Source organism: Peromyscus maniculatus, chromosome 4 (assembly GCF_049852395.1).
Source record: "Peromyscus maniculatus bairdii isolate BWxNUB_F1_BW_parent chromosome 4, HU_Pman_BW_mat_3.1, whole genome shotgun sequence".
NCBI classification, from domain to species: domain Eukaryota; kingdom Metazoa; phylum Chordata; class Mammalia; order Rodentia; family Cricetidae; genus Peromyscus; species Peromyscus maniculatus.
The window spans coordinates 80,485,817-80,511,652 of NC_134855.1; the positions used below are offsets into that span (position 1 = coordinate 80,485,817).

At 45.6% G+C, this 25,836-nt stretch overlaps 1 protein-coding gene across 2 annotated transcripts in view; it reads right to left on the bottom strand.

The window, feature by feature from the left end:
* Positions 1–25,836, bottom strand: part of Kiaa1549l (KIAA1549 like) — a 273,131-nt gene that overhangs the window by 42,309 nt on the left and 204,986 nt on the right. Inside the window, exons 13-16 of one of the 2 annotated variants that reach the window (XM_006975888.4) lie at positions 21,054–21,178; positions 17,055–17,236; positions 13,888–14,102; positions 5,652–5,781 (exon numbers count right to left, since the gene is read on the bottom strand). In XM_006975888.4, coding sequence (XP_006975950.1) covers positions 5,652–5,781; positions 13,888–14,102; positions 17,055–17,236; positions 21,054–21,178 — 652 coding nt within the window. Of the gene's footprint in view, positions 1–5,651; positions 5,782–13,887; positions 14,103–17,054; positions 17,237–21,053; positions 21,182–25,836 lie in introns of both variants that reach the window. The other variant, XM_015994802.3, reaches the window with a different exon arrangement.

Below are 25,836 nucleotides of genomic sequence, written 5' to 3' on the forward strand. Positions count from 1 at the left end.
TTAATATAATTAGAGAGAGAGAGAGAGAGAGAGAGAGAGAGAGAGAGAGAGAGAGAGACAGACAGACAGACAGACAGACAGACAGACAGACAGACAGACCGACCTCAGGGTTGGTGGTGTCCCTCAGTGGTAGAATGACTGTCTAGCTAGCATGTAGGAAGCCTTGGGTTACTTACCCAGCATTGCAAAGCAAAGAAACAAATGTCCCCCAAAAGGGACAAAATAACCAGCTGAGGGGTGCATTTTTAGTTCTGGGGATGATTTGAATGTTTTTAGTCCTCCAGAAGTAAAGCCTGCTCCACCTGTGCACGTTGGGTGAACGGTTGGGCTGGTACAGGAAGAAGTCATTTCAGTCCTTATTCTGCTCAAGATTTAGGGTGGGACATTTTTATTCATGAATTAATTGTTTTCTACATAATTTTCATTCATAAAGTAACATTTTATTTTATTTTAACATAGGCTTTAAAAATATTTTTTAAAAATTATGTTTTAAAAATTATGTCATGTGAGTGCAGATTCCTTAGGAGGCCAGAAGATGGCATCAGATGCTATGAAGCTGGAGACACAGATGGTTGTGAGTCACCAATGTAGGTGTTGGGAGCCAGCCCCCAGCCTCTGCAAAGGCAAGACATACTCCCAACTGCTGAGCCATCTCTCCAGCTCAGAAAGCAACATTTTAGGAAAATTTATACTTAGAAATCTAGAGAGATGGTCAGCAGGTAAGAGGGCATGCTGCTCTTGCAGAGGACCAGAGTTCTGTTCTCAGGACTCACATGGGGTGGCTCACAATGGCCTATGACTCTAGGCCTGCTGACTCTGATACCCTCATCTTGCTTCCATGGGTACCAGCACACTCAGTCATGCTCAGACACAAATATACATACTCACATTCAAATGAATAAACAATAAAAACAAATCCCTTTAAAGGAGGTAGACATGACCATATGCACCTGTAACCCCAGGACAAGGGGCAGAGGGTGTGGAGACTTGGGGATGACCGAGACTTGCTGGCCAGCCTAAATGGAAAACAGTGAGTTCCAAGTTTAGTGAAAGACTCTGTCTTGGGGGAAGGGTGGGTACAGGGTGGAGAGTGATATTGGAAGATACCTGAAGTCTTACTCTGGCTTCCACACAGGCACACATGGGTGTGCAAGCACCTACGCACACAGGTGCATACACACATGCACACATACATACACCATGCACAACAAACATGTGCACACATATACACACAAAGATAAGCTTTTTTAAATTTTAGAGGCTCCCCCCTTTGTACATTAGTCTGATATTGTTTTCTTCCTGCTATATGCATTAGGAGGAATTAAGTTCAAAGCCAAAAACGGTTTAATTATCTAGTCTGCCTGTTAAGAGTGATCAGTTTAGGACATCTTTTTAAACATAATTCACCCTTTTATCATGAGTGTGTACTCTTAGAAAATGACACTAATTAGGTCACAATCACTCAGTGTCCTGGCTGATGGAGGGAGAGGAAGTCCAGAGTTGTTGCTGCAAAACATGGCAGTTCCAAACTCTCGCAGGGCTCTCTCCTCTGCAGATCCAACAGCTCTGGCTCTATGGGAAACTTTTCCTTTAATATTTATTAACTCTTAGATTATTTTCGTACAATATATTTTGTTCATGTTCTTCCCCCTGCATCTCCTCCAAGATCCTCCCTACCTCCCTATTCATCCAACTTCATTCTCTCTCTCTCTCTCTCAAAACAAACAAAAAACCTCACCAAGAATGAGTATTAAAAAAACAAACAAAAACAAATACAACAAAAATTACCAAAATAAAACAAAAAGCACATGCAGAAAAAACAAGGAGTCCGTTTTGTGTTGGTCAGCTGCTCGAGGGCATGAGGCCTGTCTGGAGTGTGACTGATTTACCCAGTGTCACTCCACTGGAGAAAGCTGATTCCCCTTTCCTGGTAGGTATCGAGTGCACATATCTTCTTGGTTAGGGGTGGGACTGTGTCTGCTTCCCCTTCCTAGTGCTGAGATTTCATCTGGTGTGAACCTGCACAGGTCTTATGCATGTGTCATTGTCTCTGTGAGTTCATATGTGGATCAGTCCTGTTGTATCTGGGACCCTGTTTCCTTGGAACCATCCACCACCTCTGGCTCTTACAATCTTTCCACCCCCTCTTCTGGATAGATCCCTAGGCCTTGAGGGGAGGGAGTCGACAAAGACATTCTGTTTAGTGCTGAGTGCTCCAAAGACTTTCACTCTCTGCACCTTGTCCAGTTGTGGGTCTCTGTGTTAACTGCAATTTACTTGGAGAAGAAATTTCTCTGACGTGGGTTAATCGATGCCGTAATCTGCATGCTAGCCCAGCGGGGCAGTTGATGGTCCCTAGGACAGAATGGTTCTGTGGCTCCGCGGGAGTCACAGATGCATGGAGATGTCCTCAAAGGAAGGGCTGAATGGGGCAGTGAAGAAAACCTAGGGGGGCCTGAGACCAAACCAAGAGGCCGCAAGTCCCTGAGGGGCTGGAGGGGGGCTGGAAGGAGGCCATGGGAACTGTGAAACAAGCCAGGCTGCCTTCCATCCTGTGGCTAAGATTGGCTTGTGCAGCACATTTTACCTGCTTACTTGTGTATTTATTCACTTATTTCTATACGAAGGCTTCTCCTATGGGGATGTAAAGTAGTCAACGTGTGGTCAATCCAAAATTAAATCAATCTCCCTGATTTTTTTGTTTCTACAGCATTGAGTTTCCTTAACCTGGCAAAAAGGACTAAATAATTTGGCCAAGTTTGAGATCTCCAGACCCAGGAGGCAGAATGGCATATTTCCAACCAAGTGACAGGTTCACTGCCGGCCTAATGGATTCTTTTGCCAGGAGTGCCTTGACGCTTTTGGAAAATGAATGCATTGTTTAAAACTATCACTCACTTCTTTCTCTTCTTTATTTGCTGATCTTTTTATTTATATATAAGCTTTTCTACATAAGGATTCCTCTGAGACCTCACAACTGATCTCCCAAAGAGGTTCAGAAATACAGGACATGTCTTACATGAGATCAGCTGCATAGCAGGAAGGGGTATTGAGAAGTCATGTTGATGCCGGTTAAGAACATGAGCCTGGAAGGCAGACAAACTATGGATCTAGTCTGAGTCCTAGTTTCCTCTTCTGTGCAAGGGGTAGAATGACTGGAAACATGAAACTTCAACTGTATAGCACACATAAAGTGAGCAGACTAGGACTCGGTCTGTACTGTGCAGCCAAGGAACGTTAACTGCTTGTCATAAATGGTTCAAGAAGAGACGAGAGAGGCAGTTCTGGTCACAGTCTGAAGTCTTAGCATTATTTCCTATGTGAGCATTTTGCCCTAAAGAAACTTACAATGTTTTAAAGATAACGTACATATCTCAAAGGAAAGTACACACACACACACACACACACACACACACACACACACACACGCACGCACGCACGCACGCACGCACGCACGCACATGTTTACACACATCTGTGAAGGATGAGCAATTTATTATTCTAGGTAGTTTACTGACCTGACCTTCTAAAGCTGCAAGTTATACTATACGGCTAAAAATGTGCTGTGTTCCTTCAAGATCAGTAGAAGACCTCTGGCCTATTTCCTCATAACTGTAAAAACATCTCTGCCTAGACTCTTAGAAGAAACCTATTAATAGTTATCTTGGATAAAGAGCCTAGCATGTCTCAGGGGTTTGAGTGGAAGAAAATGTCCCCAAACTAAGCAAGCTTCTAGGAATGATGCTCTTGGCCTCTTGACAGGGGTGGAGGGTTGAAAACTTAAAACTTAGGCTGATTTTTCTAAAGGCAGGCTCTCACTTGCTTATTTATTTATTTGTGTGTATATGTGGGAGGTAACTTGTGTGTGTGTGGTGTGTAGGTATGTGTATGTATATGTGTGTTTGAATATGTATGGGGATGCCCATGTATGTGCATGTCTGTGGAGGCTCGAGGATGATGTGGGGAAATTTTCACTATTACTCTTCCACTTTATTCATTGAGGCAGGGTCTCTCAGTCACACCCAGAGCTCATTGACACGGCAAGTCTTGCTAGCCAGCTTGCTCTGAGGATCCTTGTCTCTGCCTTCTGAATCATGGGCTGTCATGTCTATCTGGCATCTACATGGGTTTCTGGGCTCTGAACTCCTGTCTTCCCAGTGGTGTGGCAAGTACTTTAACTGCTCAGCCATTTCTCAGGTTGCTTCATGTTATTTTTGAGACGGGTCTCTCCTCCTTGAACTTGAAGCACACCTTTTCAGCTAGGGCAGAGGTCACAGGCGTTTCAGCCATGCTTGATTTTAGCCCAGGTGTCTGAGGATCCACACTCTGGTCCTCTTGTTTACACCCACACAGCCATCTCCCTAGCCCAGAAATATTTCTCATAAAGGGAAAAAGTCTCTGTTAGGAGAGTTTATCAGAGAAGCAAAGTTGTAACATCAAAATACATGATCAGAGTGTCTAGCATCCTGCAAAGTGAAAACCTCAAGCTGTTTTGTGAAAAAGAAACAAGTGATTAGTAACACTGAAGGAAGAGGATGAGTGGACAGGAAAACGGCTCAGGGATGGAGCGCTTGCTGAATGAGTCCAAGACCCTGAGTTCAGTGCCCAGCACTCGAGAAAAGAGATGAACATCATTCTAACACAGCATTAGATTTCAATCAAGAAAGATCACCAGACACTCAAATTACCTCTTTTAAATTGGACCATTTAAAAAGCCCGTTTTAAGCACTTAGGCCAAACAATGACTAATCTCAAAAGGGAAAAATCTTCTTGCCTTCAAATCAGCACGATATATTGAAAAAAAAAAATTAAGCGTCCTGTTCAAATCACCATTTCTCAAATTGTAAGTTTCTCCAGTATTTGAATTGTTACTCTTGTTATAGAAAAATTAATTTGTAATTAAAGAAATATTAAGGGGAATGAGAAAGAAGCATTTTCCCCCCATAAAACTGAGATTACATGAAGATTCTTAGAAACTGTGAGGTAGGAAGAGTAGCAGTGTGCATCTCCACCTCAAGTGTGGAAACGTTCGCACGAGCTCATGGGTGTAACTCCAAGTTCAGGACGGCTCCATCTTGAGGGAAGGCCCCGGTTGGAGCCTCCTCATCTGGGGAAACCTGAAGGGCTGGAGGAGTGTTTGCAGTCCGGACACAGCCCTGAGCCCGGCCCTGTCCCCTGGAAGCAGCCCTCACTGTTGGACATCTCATTGTTTCCACGGCTCACGAAGGAGTTACGAAATCAGGAACAAGTCCAAATGTTCAAAACTGTTATAGATTAAAAGCAGCCAGTGTTCCGAGAACTCTAACACATTGCCACAGCTCTTACCATGTTTCTACCAGTAAGAGGGAAGGAATTGAGACCATTTATAATCTCCCTTGAATGTGAGGTCAATAATACACCGTTTACAGAATAGAACAGTTTAGAAATCACAATCACTCTCACACGTCCCAAGTAGCTTACTTTGCAAAAAGGGAAAACAAACAGCATGTCCCCCATTACTAACACCCTCCCCCATAACATAAAACCAAAACAGAACATTGCAGGGCATCTTGAAACTCCACAAACATGTGGTAAGCTGGAACATGCTGGGATGCTGTGTTCGCTGGCTTTCTGGGGAAAGCTTGCACCCACCCCATTCTATCAGACACTTACATCGTATCCACTGTTCCGGATTCCACGCCGGGGTCGCTCCCGTGTGACCAGAAGGTCCATCTCGGTTTCTCCTGGGCTTGGGCTGTTCAGAGACTGCCGGCTTCGGTAGACAGAGCTCTTCATCTGTTGCCTGAAGGAAATCCAACAACTGTTATGATGCAGCAAATGCCCTGACAGATGGAATTCTCCACCGATCCAAACCTACAGGCAACCGGTGGAGGGTTTGGATTGGCCTCAGAATTTCAGAACTGATGGTACTCAGTCTTTGGCTGTAAGAAGAAGTGGGAGAACAAGTTACCCTTTCTCCCTGAGCTGCCCAAGATGCTATAATTATTTGGCTGAATTATATGTTCTTTCATATCAAATTAGGCAACTACAATCAACTTGAGTAGAGCAACCTCATCTAAAATTCTGCTGATGGTAGGGCCAGGGGTTCTCTGCTGACCCTCGAGGACAGCTAACATTGCAGAACAAACTTGCCTTTGCTGACTCTGTTGACTCAGCAGCCTCCTGTTCCTTCTTCATCTTTGAGATTTCAGGCCTGGACTCCTACAATGTGTTAGGAAATGAATCCTATAGAGAACGGGCCACTTTGAATGCTATGATCATTGATTGATTTCTTTTCTCTCCTTGGCGAAGACAATAAGCCTGAAGGTGATTTGGGACCCACTCAGCTAGCCAGCCGATGGGGCACCAATTTTTTAATTAAAAAATTATTTGTTTATTTTTTTACCAAGTGCCTAGCAGTATGTGCTAAGAACCTGGAAGCTGAACATCCATGGCCCTGGTACTTTTGCTGTTTGTACCCCATGGGGGAGACAAACTGGCATGCTAACTTCAGAGTGATTAGTATTATTAATAAAAATAAGGAGGGTTGGGGAGTTGGCTTACTCAGTAAAGTATCTTGCAAATATGAGGACCTGTGTTCAAGTCCCAGAATATACATAGTTAATAATAATAATAATAATATTAATAAAGCCAGGTGTGGTGAAGCATACTTGTAATCCCAGCACTGGGGAGGCAGAGACGGGAGGCCCTTTGGGTTCACTGGCTAGCCAGAGTACCTACTTGGCAAGTTCTAGGGCAATGAGAGACCTTGCCTCACCAAATAGTGGGTGAATACTGAAGGATGATACCCAAGACCACAAACACACACGTATACATGCACATACACACACACACACACACACACACAACATGCACACACACACACATAAATAAAAATAAGAAGCTCAGACAGAGGGTAACCAGGAAGGTCAGAGAAGGCCTGTTCAAGGGCATGACCCTTTAGCTGAGTTCTAAATAGATCCAGCCCCTCAAGTGAGCCCATAGCTCTTCAGGCCCAGGTTGCAGTAGCTTGTCCAAGGGGTCCACTCAGCTACTTCTCAAAGATTCCTACATTGGCCACCATCCTGTTTCTGCTTGTCGTTGGAGGAATCTATCTACAGAGGGGGACAGAAAGCAGCCACATAAAGAGAAGGCTGGCACGCTTTTTTCCTCCCACAAGCAGCGACTTTTGTCTGCAGGAGTGAGACCCATTAAGCACAGATGACTTCCATAGGATTCTGCAGAATGACAAAGGGCTTAAAAGTCCCCTTCACCCAACAGCAAAATAACGTCTGCCTCTAGACCGTGTTCAGAGAACTCCTAAGTACCACAAATTACATGCTTCAGTTTAAGGATTCTAGATATTCATGTTTGGAGGTAAAGACCTGGGGTGCATGCGTACGCACGCAAACACACACACACACACACACACACACACACACACACACACACACACACTATTTTATGAACACAATAAGTTGCTTACAGCATTCAGTCACACACGGTCCAGCAAGAACTTCAAGGCAAGACTCCACCCTAGCACTTAGCCATGAAAACAACAGACACTCTTCAGTCTCCTCCATCACCACCAGGAACCACACTACCTTTAAGAGAATCTGTTCTTTTTGCCTGCCTGGCCCCATGGTACTTACCCTCTTGGTAAGTATAGCATGGTGCTTCTTGGGGGCTACCTTTCCTGCAGGGGTAGGCGCTGACTCAGATTGGACCACCACAGACTCATATCCCTACATCCATGTGATTGGTCAGGGGGGTGGGCACGTGACTTAAGTTGGGTCCAGTGAAACTGAGTCTTGGGGCTACAGCCAGGACAGCTAGGAAAGAGGGGCTCTTTTGGATTTGAGGGACACAAACCTGGGGTTTCCTGCAGCTGGGTTTTTGCCATCATGAGGTTGTAGCCTACCTTCAAAAGAGGCTGGGAAAGTGAAGAGAAAGCAAAACCCAAATCGGTACGGTCCCCTTGATCTAGCCAGACTAAAGCTTTGGCCTGGCACTAGTGCTCGGTAATACAGTCCCCTTTTGTTTAACCAATGTGTGCTGGATTTCCATTGTTAGCAAGCAAAAGAATCCTTGCTAGTATGGCAGCATACAAGCTCATATTATAAACTGTCCCCTCTAGTTGACTGAAACTAGAGACTTCCTTTAGGAGAGGCGCCTGGGCACAGCAGGCAGTGAGCTGCATACATTCAGAGTGACTCATGCCTTAAAGCAGATCCCAAAGAATTCAGATCCTTGGCTTAATTACAACTATATTTTTTGGGAAAAAAACCATACTTTATAGCTATCCAGCCACTGTCAATTAGCCCATTAACAAAAGATTTAGTAGTAAGAGCAGTGGAAGGATATGCAGGCAGATTGGTAATCGACAGTAGGCTATTCCGTAAGTATTAGACACATACTAATGAGGAACGTGAACATGTTAAAAGCTTAGACCCTGGAGCACCCACTGGTTTATTCTGCCTTCAGAGAAAACATTGCATTTCAATGGCTAAAGTTTTTTTTTTGTTGTTGTTGTTGTTGTTGTTTTTTTTTTTTTTTTTTTTTAGCAGTGCTGGGGATTGAACCCAGGGTCTTGCACATCCTAGGCAGGTGTGACCCTGCTGCTGAGCTACCTCCTTAGCTCACTGTGCCAAGCAGACTGTGATTTAACACGTTCCCATGACCAGAATTCCAGTGTGGACAAGTGCCTGGTGCATGACTGTCTACCTGGGGATCAATCAGGCTGCCATGGAAAGAGATGCTTATTTTAATCCATCGATTCTACTAGGCACACTTGTTCTTATTTTGCTATAATTTATAACATGTCAATTTGAGCTTTCCCACCCCCCTCTGACAATATTGCTGGGTAGGTTATGATGTGTTTTCCTCGAACCCTTAAGACCTTTTAACTTCATAGAGTTTAAGAAAGCGGTTTCAAACTGTATATTCTATGGAACCCTGGCGTTCTGTAGAGATAACCTAAGCTGCTGAGGAAGAGGATGTTGGGCTCTGTCAGAGCAGCTCTGAAGAGATTACTGCCCTGTGTTGGCCCCGCAGATGCATGATCTATGAGGATTTGAATGCAAATGGTTTATTTTCAAGGTGGCTCTGGAAACTATAGCCAGGGAGTCGAAGGGAAATAAGGAAAGAATGTATGGAAGTCAACAGAAGTACAAGAAAGAGTGGATTCATATTTAGGATACCTGGGGCTCAGACTCACTGGAAAAGTCTGGGGGATGGTGTTTTAATTATTATTGTTCAATGTCAAGAGATGCCTGCCATTGAAAAGACAGTTTATTACAGCACACACAGAGCTCAAGGAAAGATCCAGGCCATGAGAGGGAGAAAGATGGGGTGCACAGTGACCAGGTAGGTCAGAGGGAGAGAGGGGGAAGTGTAAGCAGAAGCCTTTAAATTGTGGCTTCTGAGAGATGCGGTGGACAAGGCAGGAAAAGCAGGTGTGGGAAGAGTTTGGACAGTTATGGTAGACTCCAGAAGCTCAAGGATGATCTCCATTTGTCAAATGCTTGGCTCTTGGATCATGGTGATCCAGGCAAGTGGATCCAGGCCTAGGATGAGGGTCCCGGAGTTCATCTAAAGGAGGCGATCGAGGTATGGGTTTCCACCTGAAAAACACACTTGCAGGCGAGTCTTTTGTCAGTAGGCTTTGGGCAGTCTTGGGGGAGGTGATGATTTCTCCACCTGTTCCCTGTATAAGCATCAAACACAAAGCTGGAAACTATGGCTATTACAACAGGGTTCCTGACCCCCCAGAATCCCTTGCCAGGGATACTGGTCCATTGGTTCTAATCTGTCATCAGCTGAGGATGTGCCACAGCACATTAGCTACAGAGCATTTTTGGCTTCTGAGAAAAATCCCAGAAGAAGGGTTACAAAGGCCGCAGACAGCAGGTGTATAGGTAGTGAGCATATAAATCTGGCTGGAGACAGCATCTGCCTCAGTCAGCCTGTCCGCTTTATGTCTCCACCACAAGAGTGCACGATGTAAAATAGGGCGTTGTAACCAGTTTTTAGGAAAAATAGAACCTTGAAAACTATTTTGAAAGATTTAGTGATAAGTTAACACGAGAATCTCAGTTTCGCGTCTTTTTCGCCGTTACTTTGCTCCGAAGGTAATGATGTCCCTGCACACCAGACAATGATTGCTTCGCTGTGCCCTGCTCTAGCTGCGTGGCTCACAGCAGAGTCTCTGAGGGTTGTGCTGTGAACAGCAATTAACAGGGAGCTCCAACCTGTGACACCAGACACACGGCACGCAGCCGTCGGGAGCCACACCCCTGAGCCGCAAGCTCGACGTTCCTTCCTTTCCTGTTGGCTTCTCTACCACCCCATCTCTTTCCATGCTGTCTTTCACGCCTCTCCCCAGCTCACATAGCTCCTGGCTATCTTTTTTCCTTAAGTAGTGAACACTTGAATGGTTTGTCCAACCATTCTTAGTGCTATGGGGACAATGAATCATTTCTTCCATGGACACCTGCTGAGAGATAACTACATGCACACCGCAGTGAAGAGTCCATCATGGAATGTTGGGCAGCTGGCCTGAGGTTATGTTGAAGAGTCTAGACACAGCTCCCAGGGAAAAAATCATTAAAAGTGTCCTCTCTCCAGTCACTTCCCAGCCAGGAAGCCCACTGAAGAGCTCCTCAAGAGCACAGTGCAAAATAAAGTTGCTTTCAGCCTCTGTGTCAAATCCGTATCTTTTCTTTCTGTTAACACGGTGACATGTGCATTGTGAACCCTGTCATGCTGTGATTTCATGTCCTCAGTTTGTCATACCAGCCAGCCAAGCCTGGCAAATTAAGCCCTGGCTTAGAGTCCCCCCACCCCCCCTTTTTTTTCTTTACTGAAAATACATTATGCTGGTTCGGTTTATTCCCAGTTGCCAACTTTGGTTTGCTGCTTTCACCCAATCCTGTTAAATGGTATTGTTTTTAAATTTGTTTTTCATTTTCAAAGCAAATAGCCATTCAGGCCAGGTTCATGCCCTACTCTTTCTAGCATGTGGAACAGGCGCCTGCTGGGCTTCATGGAGTTTCAGCGTGCCCAAAGCCAGGGGATCGTCACGGGGAACGGACCCTGGGAAGAGGTGGTCTCGCAGCGTGGAAGTGCTGCAGGCAGGCAGGGAAGGACGAGAGGTGGGCGTGACCAGCTTTGCTAGCCCTACCTCTTTGCCCACAATGTGTGCCTAGTTAGCCACAGAGCTTGGAGACGGCTGTCATGCTTTGGATGTTTGCCTTTTCTATAATTCATGTGAAAATTTGGTTGCTCCTGGAGACTCCATTCCTACCGGCTAACTCTCATAGTGCCGGAAGGTTCTTTAGACATGGGGGAGGGGCAGTTGTCGTCGTCGGTCTTACCCAGCTGTGAACCCTGCAAGCTAGAACAGTGACTGAGCTATCAAGACACGTGCACTGGTGCAGCAGCGGCCGGAATGGTATGAGAGGAATCAAACATGTTTTTATTGGATTTAAAGCCCATTATGTGAGATGGGCCCCATGCCCGGTATCATTAACTGTGCCCAAAACCTGTGGCCCAAAACCTAGTCCTAGCTCCTAGGAGGAGAACCTACTGCTAGTATTCTGCGAAATGGACATAGTAATAAGTTAATCCCTGAGTTCTTTTTAAAATATTCTCATTTATTTTCATTTTATGAGTGTTCTACCTGTGTGTATGTGCACCACATGCATGCCTGGTGCCCACAGAGGCCGGAGGGCATTAGAATCCCTGAATCTAGAGTTCCAGATGAAAGTGAACAACTGTGTGAGTACTGTGAACCAAACCCAGGTCCCCTGAAAGAGCAGCAAGTGCTCTCACCTGGTAAGCCATCTCTCCAGCCCAGATCCATGAGTTATTTTTATACTCACAGATGAGTGCATCACTCAGCCCTCATCAGAGAAGCTTCTCCTCAAAGACCAGCAGCTGGTCAACACGCAGAGACAAAGAGACTGTGAAGTGTTCATCTCTAAATGGCACATCTACACCACAGCAAGTTCCCTCACTGAGTAAGAGGAGGTGGAAAGATTGTAGCAGATATCTGTAGCGAAACAGTATTTGCTAGACATGACAGTGCAGCTACACACGTGAACTCAGACACTGTGTGCACAAGACCTGTACTAGATCACTCCAGCCAGAGTCCCAGAATGTTCGGGAGAGAGGCTCACGAAGTTCCACCCCTAGCTAATGGGAGAGGGAAAGTCACTTCTCTCTAGGGATGCAGGCTACCCATGCTCCCATAGACAGTTCCATACCCACACACATCCAGGTTGCACTAAATGAACGCAGAAGATACTAAATTTGAAAGAGAAAAAGAGAACACAGGAAGTTCAGAGGGAAAAGTGGGGGGATGGGAATGAACTGGAGGAAAAGGAATGGAGGGTGGTTTGGATACAATTGTACTATATGCATGTATGAATAAGAAATAAAAGATTTAATTAATATTTATTGCTGTTTTATCAGTGTTAGGAGGTAGAAACTTTGGCCACTGATAGGGCCACCGAGTCTCATGGGGCACATCAATGATGTGGTGGTCTGAATGAGAATGGTCCCCAGAAACTCATATATTTGATTGTTTGGTCCCCAGTTGGTGGAACTGTTGGGGAAGGATGAGGAGGTGTGGCCTTGTTGGAGTGGGTGTGGCCTTGTTGGAGTGGGTGTGGCCTTGTTGGAGTGGGTGTGGCCTTGTTGGAGACAGTGTGTCACTAGGAGTGGGCTTTGAGGTTTCAAAAGCCCATGCCAGGCCCAGACTCTCCCTCTCTCTGCCTGCTGCCTACAGATCAGGATGTGAAGCACCCCAGCTATTGTTCCAGCATCATGTCTATCTGCTTGCTGCCATGATGATCATGGACAGGCTCTAAAACTGAAAGCAAGCCCCCAACTAAACGCTGTCTTTTAAAAGAGCTGCCTCGGTCATGGTGTCTCTTCCCAGCAGTAGAGCAGTGACTAAAACAAATGGCACCATAAAAAAAGTGAGTTTAGCCTGCTCTCGCTCTTTGTCCTTCCGCCCTCTGCCATGTGCTAACACCGCAAGACCACCTTTACCAGGCTCTGGACTTCCTAGCCAGCAGAACGGTTAGAAAACGAATGCCTGCCAATTATAAATTGCCCAATCTCAGGTATTTTGTGACGGAAGCGAAGAACAGCTGGAGAGAAAGCAATTCCAACCACTTGGCCTCGCTCTACCTCAGTGGGCCAGGCCCCGTCAGAGCTACGGCAGCCCGCAGGTTTGTGCCCCTCGGGTATGTGGCCACACTTTCCGGGTGCTCGTCTCTCTCTCTCCCCAGGCTTTAAGTTCCGTATGATCAATGATCAGGCTCTCTGGTCCGACACAAAACACGGAAGGAATGGGTGAGAAGAAGCACATGGGACCACACGCGCACGCATCATCTTGACTGCTGTCTGATGCTCAACAGGGCACGCTAAGTGTGAGACAGCTAAACATATCTACGAGTGAACGAGACAAGCTAGCATGGAGCGCTGGGCCTCTGTGCCATAGGCACAGACTAAAGCTGAACGAAAAAAGGGAGGCATGAAATTTGCCTTCTTGTGCAAGAACCGCTAACATAATTGAACAATGCAATGCCCCTTGATCTGGAAGTTGCATAACTAGGTAGGTGATAATTATATTTTACCCAGCTCTGAAATAGCTACGGCTTGAAAATATCATTAAGCTAAAGGACAATTGGGGTTATTTGCCCCAGAATTTTTTTTTTTTAACTGCTTCAATTTGACTCTCTTTCAGACTCATTATTGAGTACATGCTTGCGGGGCCCAGATCAAAAGCCTGCAAAGATCAAAGTCCCCAGGTAAGATCAAGGGAGCATGGGTATAGTGCCCAAGGTGTCCTCTGCCCTCACCCCACGTGTGACATGAGGACAGAAAGTACACCGTCTACCTGTTTTTAGACTCTGCGAAGGGAGCACACACTTCTGGGTCTGGGTCCAAAACAGGCTCCACCTCCTTTGGGGTCTTCTCATACATCTTTCTTTCCGTCAATCCTTTGCTTGTCTCCGCTGCAGGGAAGTCGTAATACCCTTTCCTCTTAGCCTTCAGGCGCAGTTTGTTCCGGTAGTGCTCGATGTCTGATTTCTGCTTCAGAGCCTTGTTCACCTTGGAGGAGAGAGAGAGAGACAGAGAGAAGGGAGTCTCAGGTCCACACCTGACTCAGCATGGCAACAGACCAGAAACTTTTCCTACAAGGTCAGCTGATCAAAAAGACCAGAGGGGAAGCATGGGAGAGCTTTTCTGGGAATTGTGACCTGATGTAAAAGTCCCTCATCTATCACCCTCATGTAAAATGGATCAGGCACTCACTGAATGATCTTACATCCTCGCTTCCCACATCTGTCCTGACTGTTGAAATCCTATATCTGACTGCATCCCCTTAGCGAAGAGACTTGACTGTGTTTGTCCTTACTCTGCCTTTACTTCTGGTTCCCTGGTGTGGGAGCCCGGCTGCCTGGCTAGTTCTCCATGCCCGAGTCTAGCTCTAGTCCTGAATAACCGTATGGCTTCCTCTGTCCACTTAGCTGGGGCTCTCTGGATGAGTCTCGAAGTGGATCGGGATGGATGCCGTGAGGAAGCAGAACAGATGTTCTACTCCAGGGGGTTTTCCATATGATCCATTTGCCCCGGAGAAGTATTTCTGTAAACCCATGACTTTTTGAGAGTGAGATCACTATGGAAGTTTGTGTGGCTGAATGTCCTGTTTTCTTTAAAATAACCTTTAAAAGAATTCTCTGTAATTCATAAAGGAGAAATTTATGACTTTGTGTTATGCTTTTCCCCTTTACATGTAAATCAGCCATCCCTAAGGGAAGGAGAAGAGTTACATTGCAGTCTGTGCCAAGTTCTGCGAGACAGCAGATTAGAGAGAGGTGCCAGCAAGGCCCATTCCTTTAACTGCCCAAATGTGGCATGAATCCATTTCTGAATGAGGTTTCTCATGTGCTCGTCTCATGTGACAGGGAGCTGGGCCTGGAGGAAAGGGATCTGTCCTAATTTCAGAGTCTGTTTGTATGATGCTCATATCATCAGACCGGGACAAAGAGACCCAGGTATGGTGGCCTTAATGAGAGCCTTAACCAGGTAAATGGTCCTAATCAAAGGCAGTTAACAGTGCCTTAGTGCCAACTCCCATGGCTGGTGTGTGTACAGGGGTTGGGGACACAGAACTGTGCTTCAGGAAAGGTCACACAGCTAAGGGACAGAAAGGACACAGCATGACTGATGAACTCTTCCTCATTGATGAGTGAATAATAATAAAAACACAATGTTAGTACTGACGATAAAGTGTTTACATGCTTGTCACTGCGCTAAGTGCTTTATGTGTAGCGGCCCATTTTGTGGATGGAGGTGCTGAGGCCTCCACTCTACTCACTTGCCTAAGTTGCCGAGACAGTGAGTGGACAGGCTGGAACTCCAGCTCTGGCAAGACAGCTCTGGAGGCCTTACTCTCTATTACAGCACTGTTTCTCAAGACGGGCTTGAGTATAAGTTAGGAGTCAGGGCAACTGAACTCCAGCCACCAACACCTCACCCTCGGGCTTTAGTCTCTTTGACTAAAAATAAAGAAGTTGGAAGAGAAGTACTGCTGATGTGGATCACAGAACCTCAGCCCATGACAGCTCAGTCTTTCTGCTCAGAAAAGAGGTCCTTCCTGTAACACACATACAGGTGCATACAACACTGTCACAAGTGTCCCGGATGTGGGAAAGAAGCCCCTGGTGAGCATTTGTGATGCCCAGCTGCACAGGGTTGCAGCAGGTCCCTTGAGGCATGATGAGAAAGAGGCTTTAGACCTTGCAAATCTCCCACCTGCTTCAGGTGACAATAGCGGATAGAAATGAAATAAACAGTCAATCCAACACTTTAACACCAGAGAAAACAGTGTGTATGCACATATATGTGTGCATGCATATATAATGTAAATGCACACAGGTGGCCCCATGTGAACATCTGTAAAGATTCATAAACACTCTTTTAGCTCATTGATAATTATACTGCCGAAGGAAGATAGAGGGATGGCATTTTCAACCCAACTTCCTGTTCTTTGTCTGAGATAACTCTCTTCTCCCTTACCTACTGACCTATTATCTATTATCGATCATCTATTATCTCTAATTTTCTTTGATAAAATCTCTCATAGATGTGACAGATGTTTTTAAATCTTATCACAGATTCAACTAGACTGGTTGACCAGTGAGCCCCGGGATCCACCTATCTCTGTTCCCCGGTGCTAAAATTACAGGTGCACACTGGTGTGCCCCACTTTCACATGGGTGCTGATCCCAGGGTTTCATGGCAAGCACTTTACCAATTCAGCCAGCTCCCCAGGAAAGTTGATTGACATTGACACCACCTAGAAAGCGACCACAGGGCTATTTCAAGCTTGCTAGCAGAATCAATGTCCTTTCAGAGTCTCTGGAGGCCAGCTCCCTGCCCAGATGACAGCATGCTCTCCTCTTCCCTCTCAGTTCACCTTCCTCCCATTACCCCAGCAACACAGATCCTAATGGGAGTTGAAATGTACAGGAGTGCAGTATAGCAAGGCTGCAGACTCTGATACCTGCTTTTCTTTCTTTCTTTCTTTCTTTCTTTCTTTCTTTCTTTCTTTCTTTCTTTCTTTCTTTCTTTCTTTCTTTCTTTCTTCCTTCCTTCCTTCCTTCCTTCCTTCCTTCCTTCCTTCCTTCTTTCTTTTTTTTGAGACAGGGTTTCTCTGTGTAGCTTTGCGCCTTTCCTGGAACTCACTTGGTAGCCCAGGCTGGCCTCGAACTCACGGAGATCTGCCTGGCTCTGACTCCTGAGTGCTGGGATTAAAGGCAATACCTGCTTTTCTAATCATGGGCTTTTAAAGATTTGCTCCGAGCTCTCACTGCAGGTGGAAAATGCTATGAACAAACTCACTCTGGATGATCTGTATTTCACGTCACTGAGGTCTGGTACATGCAGAGGTACAAATGGCCTCTACAGCCTCAGGCCACTGGACACAAGCCGTACTCCACATGCCGAGGGATCACTGAGGGTCCAGCTGGACTCTCCACCCAGGTTATGGGCGCTTACCTCGCCATTGAGTGCCACTGAGGACTCCTGGCCCCTGTCTGAGGCAGGAGGCACTGCAGGCAGAGCTGAGGGTTTGATGGCTATGAGCTGCACTGATCCAGAAGACGTGTCAAAGGGATCGGCTGCCGCCTTGCCCGTGCTGTCAAAGAGACCCGCTCCCTCTTCTTCATCACTTGCAGTCGCTAAAGCCAGGCAAAACACATGGGTTTAAGATGTAGGGAACTGCAGGGTTGAAATGTGAGGCATCTCAAAATGCAGAGACATCTGTATGTGGTTCTTCCCGGAGTCTGCCCATGGCTTACCCTTCAGTTTAAGGTTTGTACTATTTATGCAGTCATTGTATTATCAGTAGGTAGGAAAGAACTTTAAAGGTTGCACTTAAACAGAAAGAAAAGCATTCTTTCAAAGTGGGGACAGAACACATTTGAAAACAATAAAAAGCAAATTTGTTCTCTACACTTCTAGAAACAAGAAAAGTGAATTTGGCCAAACTCCACCTCAGTCCTTCAGTCTGGCCACTGCCAGAGTAACAGCCTCCCCTGGTCTCTGCTGACGAAGCTATCACGGTCTGTACTATGTGAAGCGACAAGTTTCCCAGGTCAATTAGCCACACACACTGCTTCAGTGACTCTTTTTTTCTACTGAAGGCTGTTTCTCAAACAACTTTGCTTTTTCATTCTTTTAACTTGTCTATAACAAAAGAAAGCTATGAAATAACCACCAGAGAGACTAACTCACAGCAACAGACAACTCCTCTAATTACACGGACTCATTGCCTCCTACACACTGGTAAATTAATTCTCCCATCTGACAAGCCATTCTGCTGTGGTGGCTGCAAAACACAAGCTGGCTGTGTGCTCCCATAACTGAGCTAACAGAAGTTGCCTCAAGTCCAGCCGTAGCAAGCTGATTTACTTGTTTTTAAATCATACTCTCATGAAGTAGGTATGAGAATGACAGCTTATTGAGCGGGCTCAGAAGATAAATTGGGCCTGTTAAAGCATCTGAAGTAGCAGGCAGTTTTGAAGCAAAACAGGTATTACGTAAAATATGGATGTAACCGAAGCATGTTCATCTACTATTTCCTCCTACCTGCTCAAGAGACTTGATATGTTATTTAAATTATTGAGAAATATAGCATGTAGATCATTCTGTCAATTACAATCACAGAAGATCTGTCAAATTAAACCAAGAAGTAGTTATTTTATAATGTAGCTACAACAACTTATAACCTAACAATGGGTCATAATTAGACATTTTGAAAGTTTCATGGATTGGTTTGCAAATTCCAGGTCACCAATCAGCCAATGTCAGAGAGGAATTTCTATCAGAAGGGTCACTAGATGCACATGCATTTTTAGAGGGTAATTTTACTACATCGTATATGCTTGGCCACCTTCAGCATCCACTTCCTGGTCAACTCCTGCAAAGGCCTTCCATAGCAGAAGGTTTCCAAGATGCTCCCATTCTCACTGATACTAATACCTACAGTGACAGCATTGACCTTTGTAACCGAATGAGAAATGGTGGTTACATTAACAATGCATTGCATCCAAGCATTAGTTAAAAAATAACATGGTGGCTTCTACCTAGTTCTCTCTTGGGTCACTTATTCTAGAAAAAAATTGACTGTGTTCTGAGGCTATTGAAGCAGCCCTATGGAAAGGCATGGTGGCCTTCCATCAGTAGACACATGAATGAGGCATCCGATTGTCACTACAGCCCAAGACAATGTGATTTTATCCCAGACCCCAGGTCAGAACAACCTTGCCAGCCGCTAGTAAGTTTCTGATCCACAGACATTACGCAAAATGGTAATGCAGACTATCATTTTAGGTCTCCAGTTTATGGGTAACTCAAAATAGCTTCAGGAAGTCCCTGAAACTGACTGGATTCATGAGGCTCCTCCCTCCCAAGAGTAAACAATAAAGACTACAGAGAATCACTCTCATACAAGCCAAGCTGCAAAGAAGACTTGAAGACCAGACCAGCTGCCTGGAAGAAGCAGAAACCAGCTGAGCCGCCTGCAGGCTGTGCCCTGTGCTCCAGGTCCCCTGCTTTTGTGAGCTGCCACCCATGCTGTAGTGGCTTTTGGTGATACAGCTGTCTCTGAGTCATTTCTGCTCTTGTAAGTAACCCCTCACCCATATTCCTGTAAGTAACCCCCCCATACTCCTTTAAATATGCTGCGTCCCCAAAAAATATTGCATTTGGCTTAGAAGGTCAAGTACCTGCACTCGTTAAGAAGAGCATCTTACTTGTTTGTTTTTATTTATTTATTGAGGGAGGTATCTTTGAACTCATGGCAATCCTCCTGCCTCAGCTTCTTGAATGCTGGGGTTACAGGCGTGAGTTACCACACCTGCCATCAAGCTGGTTTTTCTTTTCTTTTCTTTTCTTTTGTTTCTTTCAAAAACCTACCTGTTACACCCAACCTTCTCACTTACATTTAAACATCTTCATGAAATGGGCTCTAAAATGATCTTGCAGCTAGGCTAATTAACAAGGCCATGGGACCACAAGGACCTATGCCGGCCATTTTGCTGGCAGAACAGTGTGGTTTTCCTTCTCAAGTTCATATGTTCACCAGAGAACTAGAAGCCACGGATGCAATAAGCCTGGCAGAAAACAAGAAGAGTCTGTACATGAACATTTGTTAATTAACCTTAGTCACTCTGGCTCTAGATTAGACACAAGGCAAGGTATTTGAACGCTCCACAGGGGCCATATTCACACACGTAGCACTCAATTCTTTTTGTGCCCTGGACAGGTGATGAAAGATGCTCTTCTGTTTTCTCCACAGTTCCTCTCAGTGTTGACTTCTTCCTTCCTCTGCACCATCTCCTGATCCAATCAAATATATACTATATCAACAATTCTCTTGTTTAACTCTCACTTTAGGAGTGGTATGGAACATTTAAGTAGCCTAGGAGAATCAGTCAGACAGCTGAATTAATTAACTAATTAATTAGGGATACTGAGGGCTGAACCTGGGGTAATGCAAGCATCCCACCACTGTGATTTTAATTCTGAAGCAGGATCTCCCTTAGTTGTATAGGTCAGCCTCAAACGTTGGATCCTTCTGCTTCAGGCTTCTAAGTGGCTGGGATTACAGCTGGATACAGCAGCACACCCATCAAGGCCGACTTGTTGTTTTGTTTGTTTGTTTGGTTTGGTTTTTTGGGACAGGGTTTCTCGGTGTAGCTTTGGAGCCTTTCCTGGATCTCGCTGTGTAGACCAGGTTGGCCTCAAACTCACAGAGATCCGCCTGGCTCTGCCTCCTGAGTGCTGGGATCAAAGGCGTGTGCCACCACTGCCCAGCTTGGCTGACTTGTTTTTTATTATAATACTTTATTATTATTATTTTTTAATGGCAGATCTATTGGTTAAATTTTCAGTGTCTGGACTCACAGGTACACAATGAACCCCTGGAGCTTGTTAAGGGGTTAAGGGCAGGAAGTTGAGGAAAACTTCCAAAATGGGCAGCATTTTGGAGACCTGTCAGTTTGTTGGACTTGGCTTTGGAAATCATGTCCTTTTACCCAAGAATGGGAAAAAAGCTCTAAGCAAGCATCACTTTGTTCTAAAGAGAATTTTTTCCTCAGGAAGTGTGCCCTTCTTTACATGGGGTCGAGGAAGTGAGGACTGATTCAGGGAGGATACAGAAACCACTCAACAGTTCACAGCAGTCTCCAGGCCTCATGGGGCAGAACAGAGAGGCCTGGGGTGAGCACACGGTGGGTGTAAATGTGTGCATATGTGTGCAAACATGTGTGTGTGCATGTGTGTGTGTGTGTGTGTGTGTGTGTGTGTGTGTGTACATGGGAGGGGTTGGAGAGGTACTTGATGGGGAGGCTTCTTACCATTTCTCTTCCTGGCGTGCGTGCGTGCGTGTGTGCATATGTGCGTGTGTGTGTGTGTGTGTGTGTGTGTGTGTGTGTGTGTGTGTGTGTGTACATGGGAGGGGTTGGAGGGGTACTGGGTGGGGAGGCTTCTCACCGTTCCTCTTCCTGGACTCCTCCTTTGTCACTTTCTGCTGTGACACTGCATTCTGGGGCGAGCGCCTCCCTGAGCTGGGCTTCCCTGATTCGTTGCTGATGACAGAGCCATCCTCACTGGGCGACCTGCTGAAGGTAACCATAGCAACAGGGTAGACGGTAAGTTTCGGCTGGAACAGCCTCCTCTCAAGGTTATTTTATTTGCACAGTTTATGTCTGCAGCCCTTCATTCCCGTTTCAGTGGCAAAGAAGAAATGATATAAGAGACAAAAGAAACAGCAGCCACCTACACTCACCCACACTCGCTCCCTGGTGAGATGGCCGGCTGTTCTGAAGTACATTTGCTGTTCTGGGCTCTCTAGACAAGTTCAGTGAGCCCAGCCCTCAGTCCCAGCTGTTTCATTAATCCGTCACCTATCTCGGCGACTGTGGAGACAGTAGTGACACTGTGTGTGACACGCCCTCCCTTCACACAGCTCTCTGGATGCTGAATGTTTGAGTCACGTGAGCATCTGCGGCCATGCATAAACATGGTTCTCCAGGGCTGTTCGCCATTGCACAGACACACGTGACTACTACAGATTAAGTCTTCCCATTATGGGGTCTTCACTCTCCCAGCTGGCCACACTTGCACACTCTTGACTAGTTACTACTTGTATTTTGAAGCGCTTATTTGAGCTGCCCATTCCTCCAGGAAAAACCTTTTGTTGCCTTTTCTGTGCCGAGCCCTGTGCCAGATATATGAGTCTATTGACAGCTGAGGGCAAACAGCTGGGGGACCTACTATGTGCCAGGGACTATGTTGAGTGCCTCCAAACCTGGCCACTGGTCATAATGATCCCTGATTTGGAGATGGCCCACCTTGGTCAGAAAGTGAGGAATGTGAGAGTTATGGAGGCCAAGAGTGGCGTCCAGGGCCAAGCGACAAGTCCCCCTCCCCCCAGCACACCCTCGCTTCAATGTCTCAGGCAGCAACCTCATGGGAGCAAGTCACCCTTCTTGCTCAGATGGGAGCGCGTCCTGGGACCTTCATTCTTCCTCAGCAGGGTGTTCTCCCTCCAGAACTCTGGGAAAATGGGCTCTGGACTGTGCTGCCCCTGGAGGTGTGCGCTCCCTCAGGCCTCACAGCCCACCTGGGGGTAGACTAAGCAAAAGTACTGACCTCCCTGAGTGGAAGATGATCAGGGGACAAATACCTAGAGATCTCTTGTTCCTCTACCATCAGCTGTCCCCATTTAGAAACACAGCCCACTAATGCCTGCAATGGAAAACTGCCTGGACTCAATGCCTTGATCGCTGGGGGGAGCTGTGTATTCCAGCACACACACCCTTCTTCCTTCTCCTCTTCCTCTTCCACCACCTGTGTGATTTAGAATGCTCGGTTCTGTGCATGTTGGCACTTGTGCTGGTTAGTCCTATGTCGACTTGACACACAAACTAGTTATCCGAAAGGAGGGAACCCCAATTGAGAAAATGCCTCCCTAAGATCTGGCTGTAGGGCATTTTCTTAATTAGTGATTGATGGGGGAGGGCCCAGCCCACTGTGGGTGGTGCCATCCCTGGGCTTGTGGTCCTGGCTTCTATAAGAAAGCAGGCTGAGCAAGGAGCACCCCTCCACCGCCTCTGTCTGCATCAGCTCCTGCCTCCAAGTTCCTGCCCTGCTTGAGTTCCTGTCCTGACTTTCTGCTATGATGAACAGCAGTGTGGAGGTGTAAGCCACACACACCCTTTCTTGTTTTTTGGTTATGGTGTTTCATCAAAGCCACAGAAACCCTAACTGAGACAGAGCTCTACAAGTCACCAGTAGTGAAGGTTAGGCTGTCTGGGACGAGGCAGCACCTGCCAGGTATGTTCTATAGCACACAAGAACTAAACATCTGGACACGGGGCTTGGGAAATGCTTTCTGCCTTCCGTCTTTGGCTACCTCTAACTGTGGCAGCATGCCAGAGGCTCTGGTCAATTCTGCCATGGATTCATTTTGTTTCACTTAATGCAGCATCTTGGAACTTATGTGGCTGAAAAAAAAAAAAAGTCAACATTTTGCTACATTAGTACTACAAAGGTGGGAAATTTAGACCAGGCATTAAGTGATTGAATATATACTTTATATCTATGTAGACACACACACACGTGTGTGTGTGTGTGTGTGTGTGTGTGTGTGTGTGTGTATATGTATATATATATACATATATATACATATATATATACATATATATATACATATATATATATATATATATATATATATATATATATAGAGAGAGAGAGAGAGAGAGAGAGAGAGGGAGAGAGAGAGAGACCCCAACAGCTATTTGACCACTGAATGCTGGTTGTGGCAGAAGGCACACACACAGAGATAGAGACAGAGACAGAGAGACAAGAGAGGAGACATATGCCCTTGAATTGTTTTTCATAATCTGAGAGCTAACAGCACCTACTCTCCAGCTGGTTTTATTGAATAAAAAGATTTTCATTTAACTCGGGAGGGTGGGGGAGGGGAAAGTGTTTCGTGGCCTAGTTTACATTTGTAAGCTGCTTAGTAATTTTTGTAACATTTTAATTCCCTTTCCCCATTTGATCCTGAAAGAATCTTCTGATGTTTCTCTCACTCTGGGGAGAGATGTCAGCGAGCACATTTCTGTGGAGAAAAGTCCAATCTGCTTTATTCTTTGTTTCTGTCTCTATACCTCTGTTTTCAATGAGTATCAACTCCAAACTCCTGGTCAAAAAAGAAAGTGTGTGAGTAGTGTATGTGCGCACAAGACGCTAATAAAAGTACCTTTGAAAGCAAATACATGTCAGCTGTGATACTGAGATTTAAGGTTACAGAACTCAATGGTCCCTTTTCTGGAACTTCAGGCAGATGTGGAACGTGTGTGGGGACTAACCAATTCCTAAACAGTATGGTTCATCACTAATGTAAGAGTCCTTTTCTAATGGCTGGTCCTGTGAGGTTGACTACCCATCAACCTTGGCCTGGCTCATTAATCCCAGCCACAGATGAACAAAATAACATCACCAAGTCCCCAGACAGTGGGAAGGGGACTGGAACACCTATCAGGTAGCCCAGAAACGACAGAATGCTCAGTCTTCTGTTTTTAAAGAATCTTTAAAAATTAAAGAATATCAATAACTATTAAATCATTGGTTTTCACTTGCAAAATTCCGGGGTTCATCTAGCAGACCCATTCTGGGAGGGCCTACAGTCAGTCTACAGGCAGCCAGAATGAGGAAGCGGATGTGGCAAGATGGGGACACAAGAAACCTGATTCATAATGGGTTTGCTCTTAGATTTGGTACTTAAAACGGGGCTGGGGAGAAGGCTCAGTTGGTAAGGTGCCTGCCAAGAAGCAAGAGGAACCTGTGTTTGGTGGTGCATATCTGTAACCCGAGTGCCGGGTCAGAGACACACCCACTCCTAGGGCTTGATGACCAACTAATCTACCCAACTGGTAAGCACTGGGTTCAGTGAAAAAAAAAAAAAAAACACAGGAGGAGAAGGAGGAGGAGAGCCATAGAGGAAGACATCTGACACTGACCTTTGGCCTTCGCATAAATGTGGATGCATGTACACACTCAAACATGCATACACTATACGTGAACACAATCTCCACAAATGATCTTAGACTTTCATGATCAGACACACGCGAACAGAGATGAAGTTCATGTGACAACCTGGGCAAAGCTATAGCTAGCCCTTAGTAAAATTACACTTTTATGATGAAATAATGAAGCAGATAGAGAAAGCATGCTGCAGTGCAGAAATGCTCCCTTCCTCTCTATTTCATAAGCTGCCATTTCTTAATAAAAAAAATGAGAATACATAATTGAACTTAATTACCAAGAGGTGACTCCTTGCTAACTCAAGAAGTACTTGTTTTCAAACAAATTTCAAAAATCAATCCCTACAGGATTTAAATGACTCAATTTGAATAGGTAGGAAAGAATTTTTATTCTTCCTAGAAGTGCTACATCAATATCTTAATTTAGTAATTCTTCCTTTCCAGTTTCTTGTAAAGGGGTGAGAAGTTGTCAACATGACTTTATTGTGCTTGGCAAGGATCAGCATGAGAATAATGCTCTAAGTCACAAAGGGATGAATCCTCTCCATGAACCATCTGTCTGCATGTGCTCTGACTCTGCTCGGCTTGCTCTCCTGTGCCGGGTAGAGCACTTCAGTACCTGTCCCAATGCTGTTCACACCTCCGTGCAAGCAAACTTTGGGAAGTCTTCCACAGTGTCACTGAACTTGACCACGTGACTTGGTTGGTCAACAGGAAGGAAAGAAGCATGACAGATGCAGAGACTTGAGCAACGTTTGTGTTGGGGGCTGTTTTTCTTGCTGCCCTTGGACCCTCGAAACCCCCTTGTGAAAAAGCCTGCTGGAACTAGCCTGCTGAAACATGAGCCCTTGTGGAGAGAGGACTAGCGTCCTGGGCCACCGCAGGCAAGGCAGCAGGCAACAAAAGCCGCATTGACTCAGTTTCTATCACCTGATGGATATGCTGGTAATTCCAGATAACATCAGCCGGCGTGGACCAGAAGAACCATCCAGCAGAACTCAAGCTACTGACCCACCCAAATCATAAGCTGAATGAACAGCAGTTTGTTTTAAGCATCAGAGTTTTGGGGTGCTTTGTTATGAGGCTATAGATGACTAATTCATGCCTTCGACTTTATTTTGCACATAAGATGAAATCCACAGCTCTGTTCTTTACTTCATTTTAAGGTACCAAGAGCTTCTAAAATAAAACAGAACTTCCTCGCTTGACTTCATGCAGGT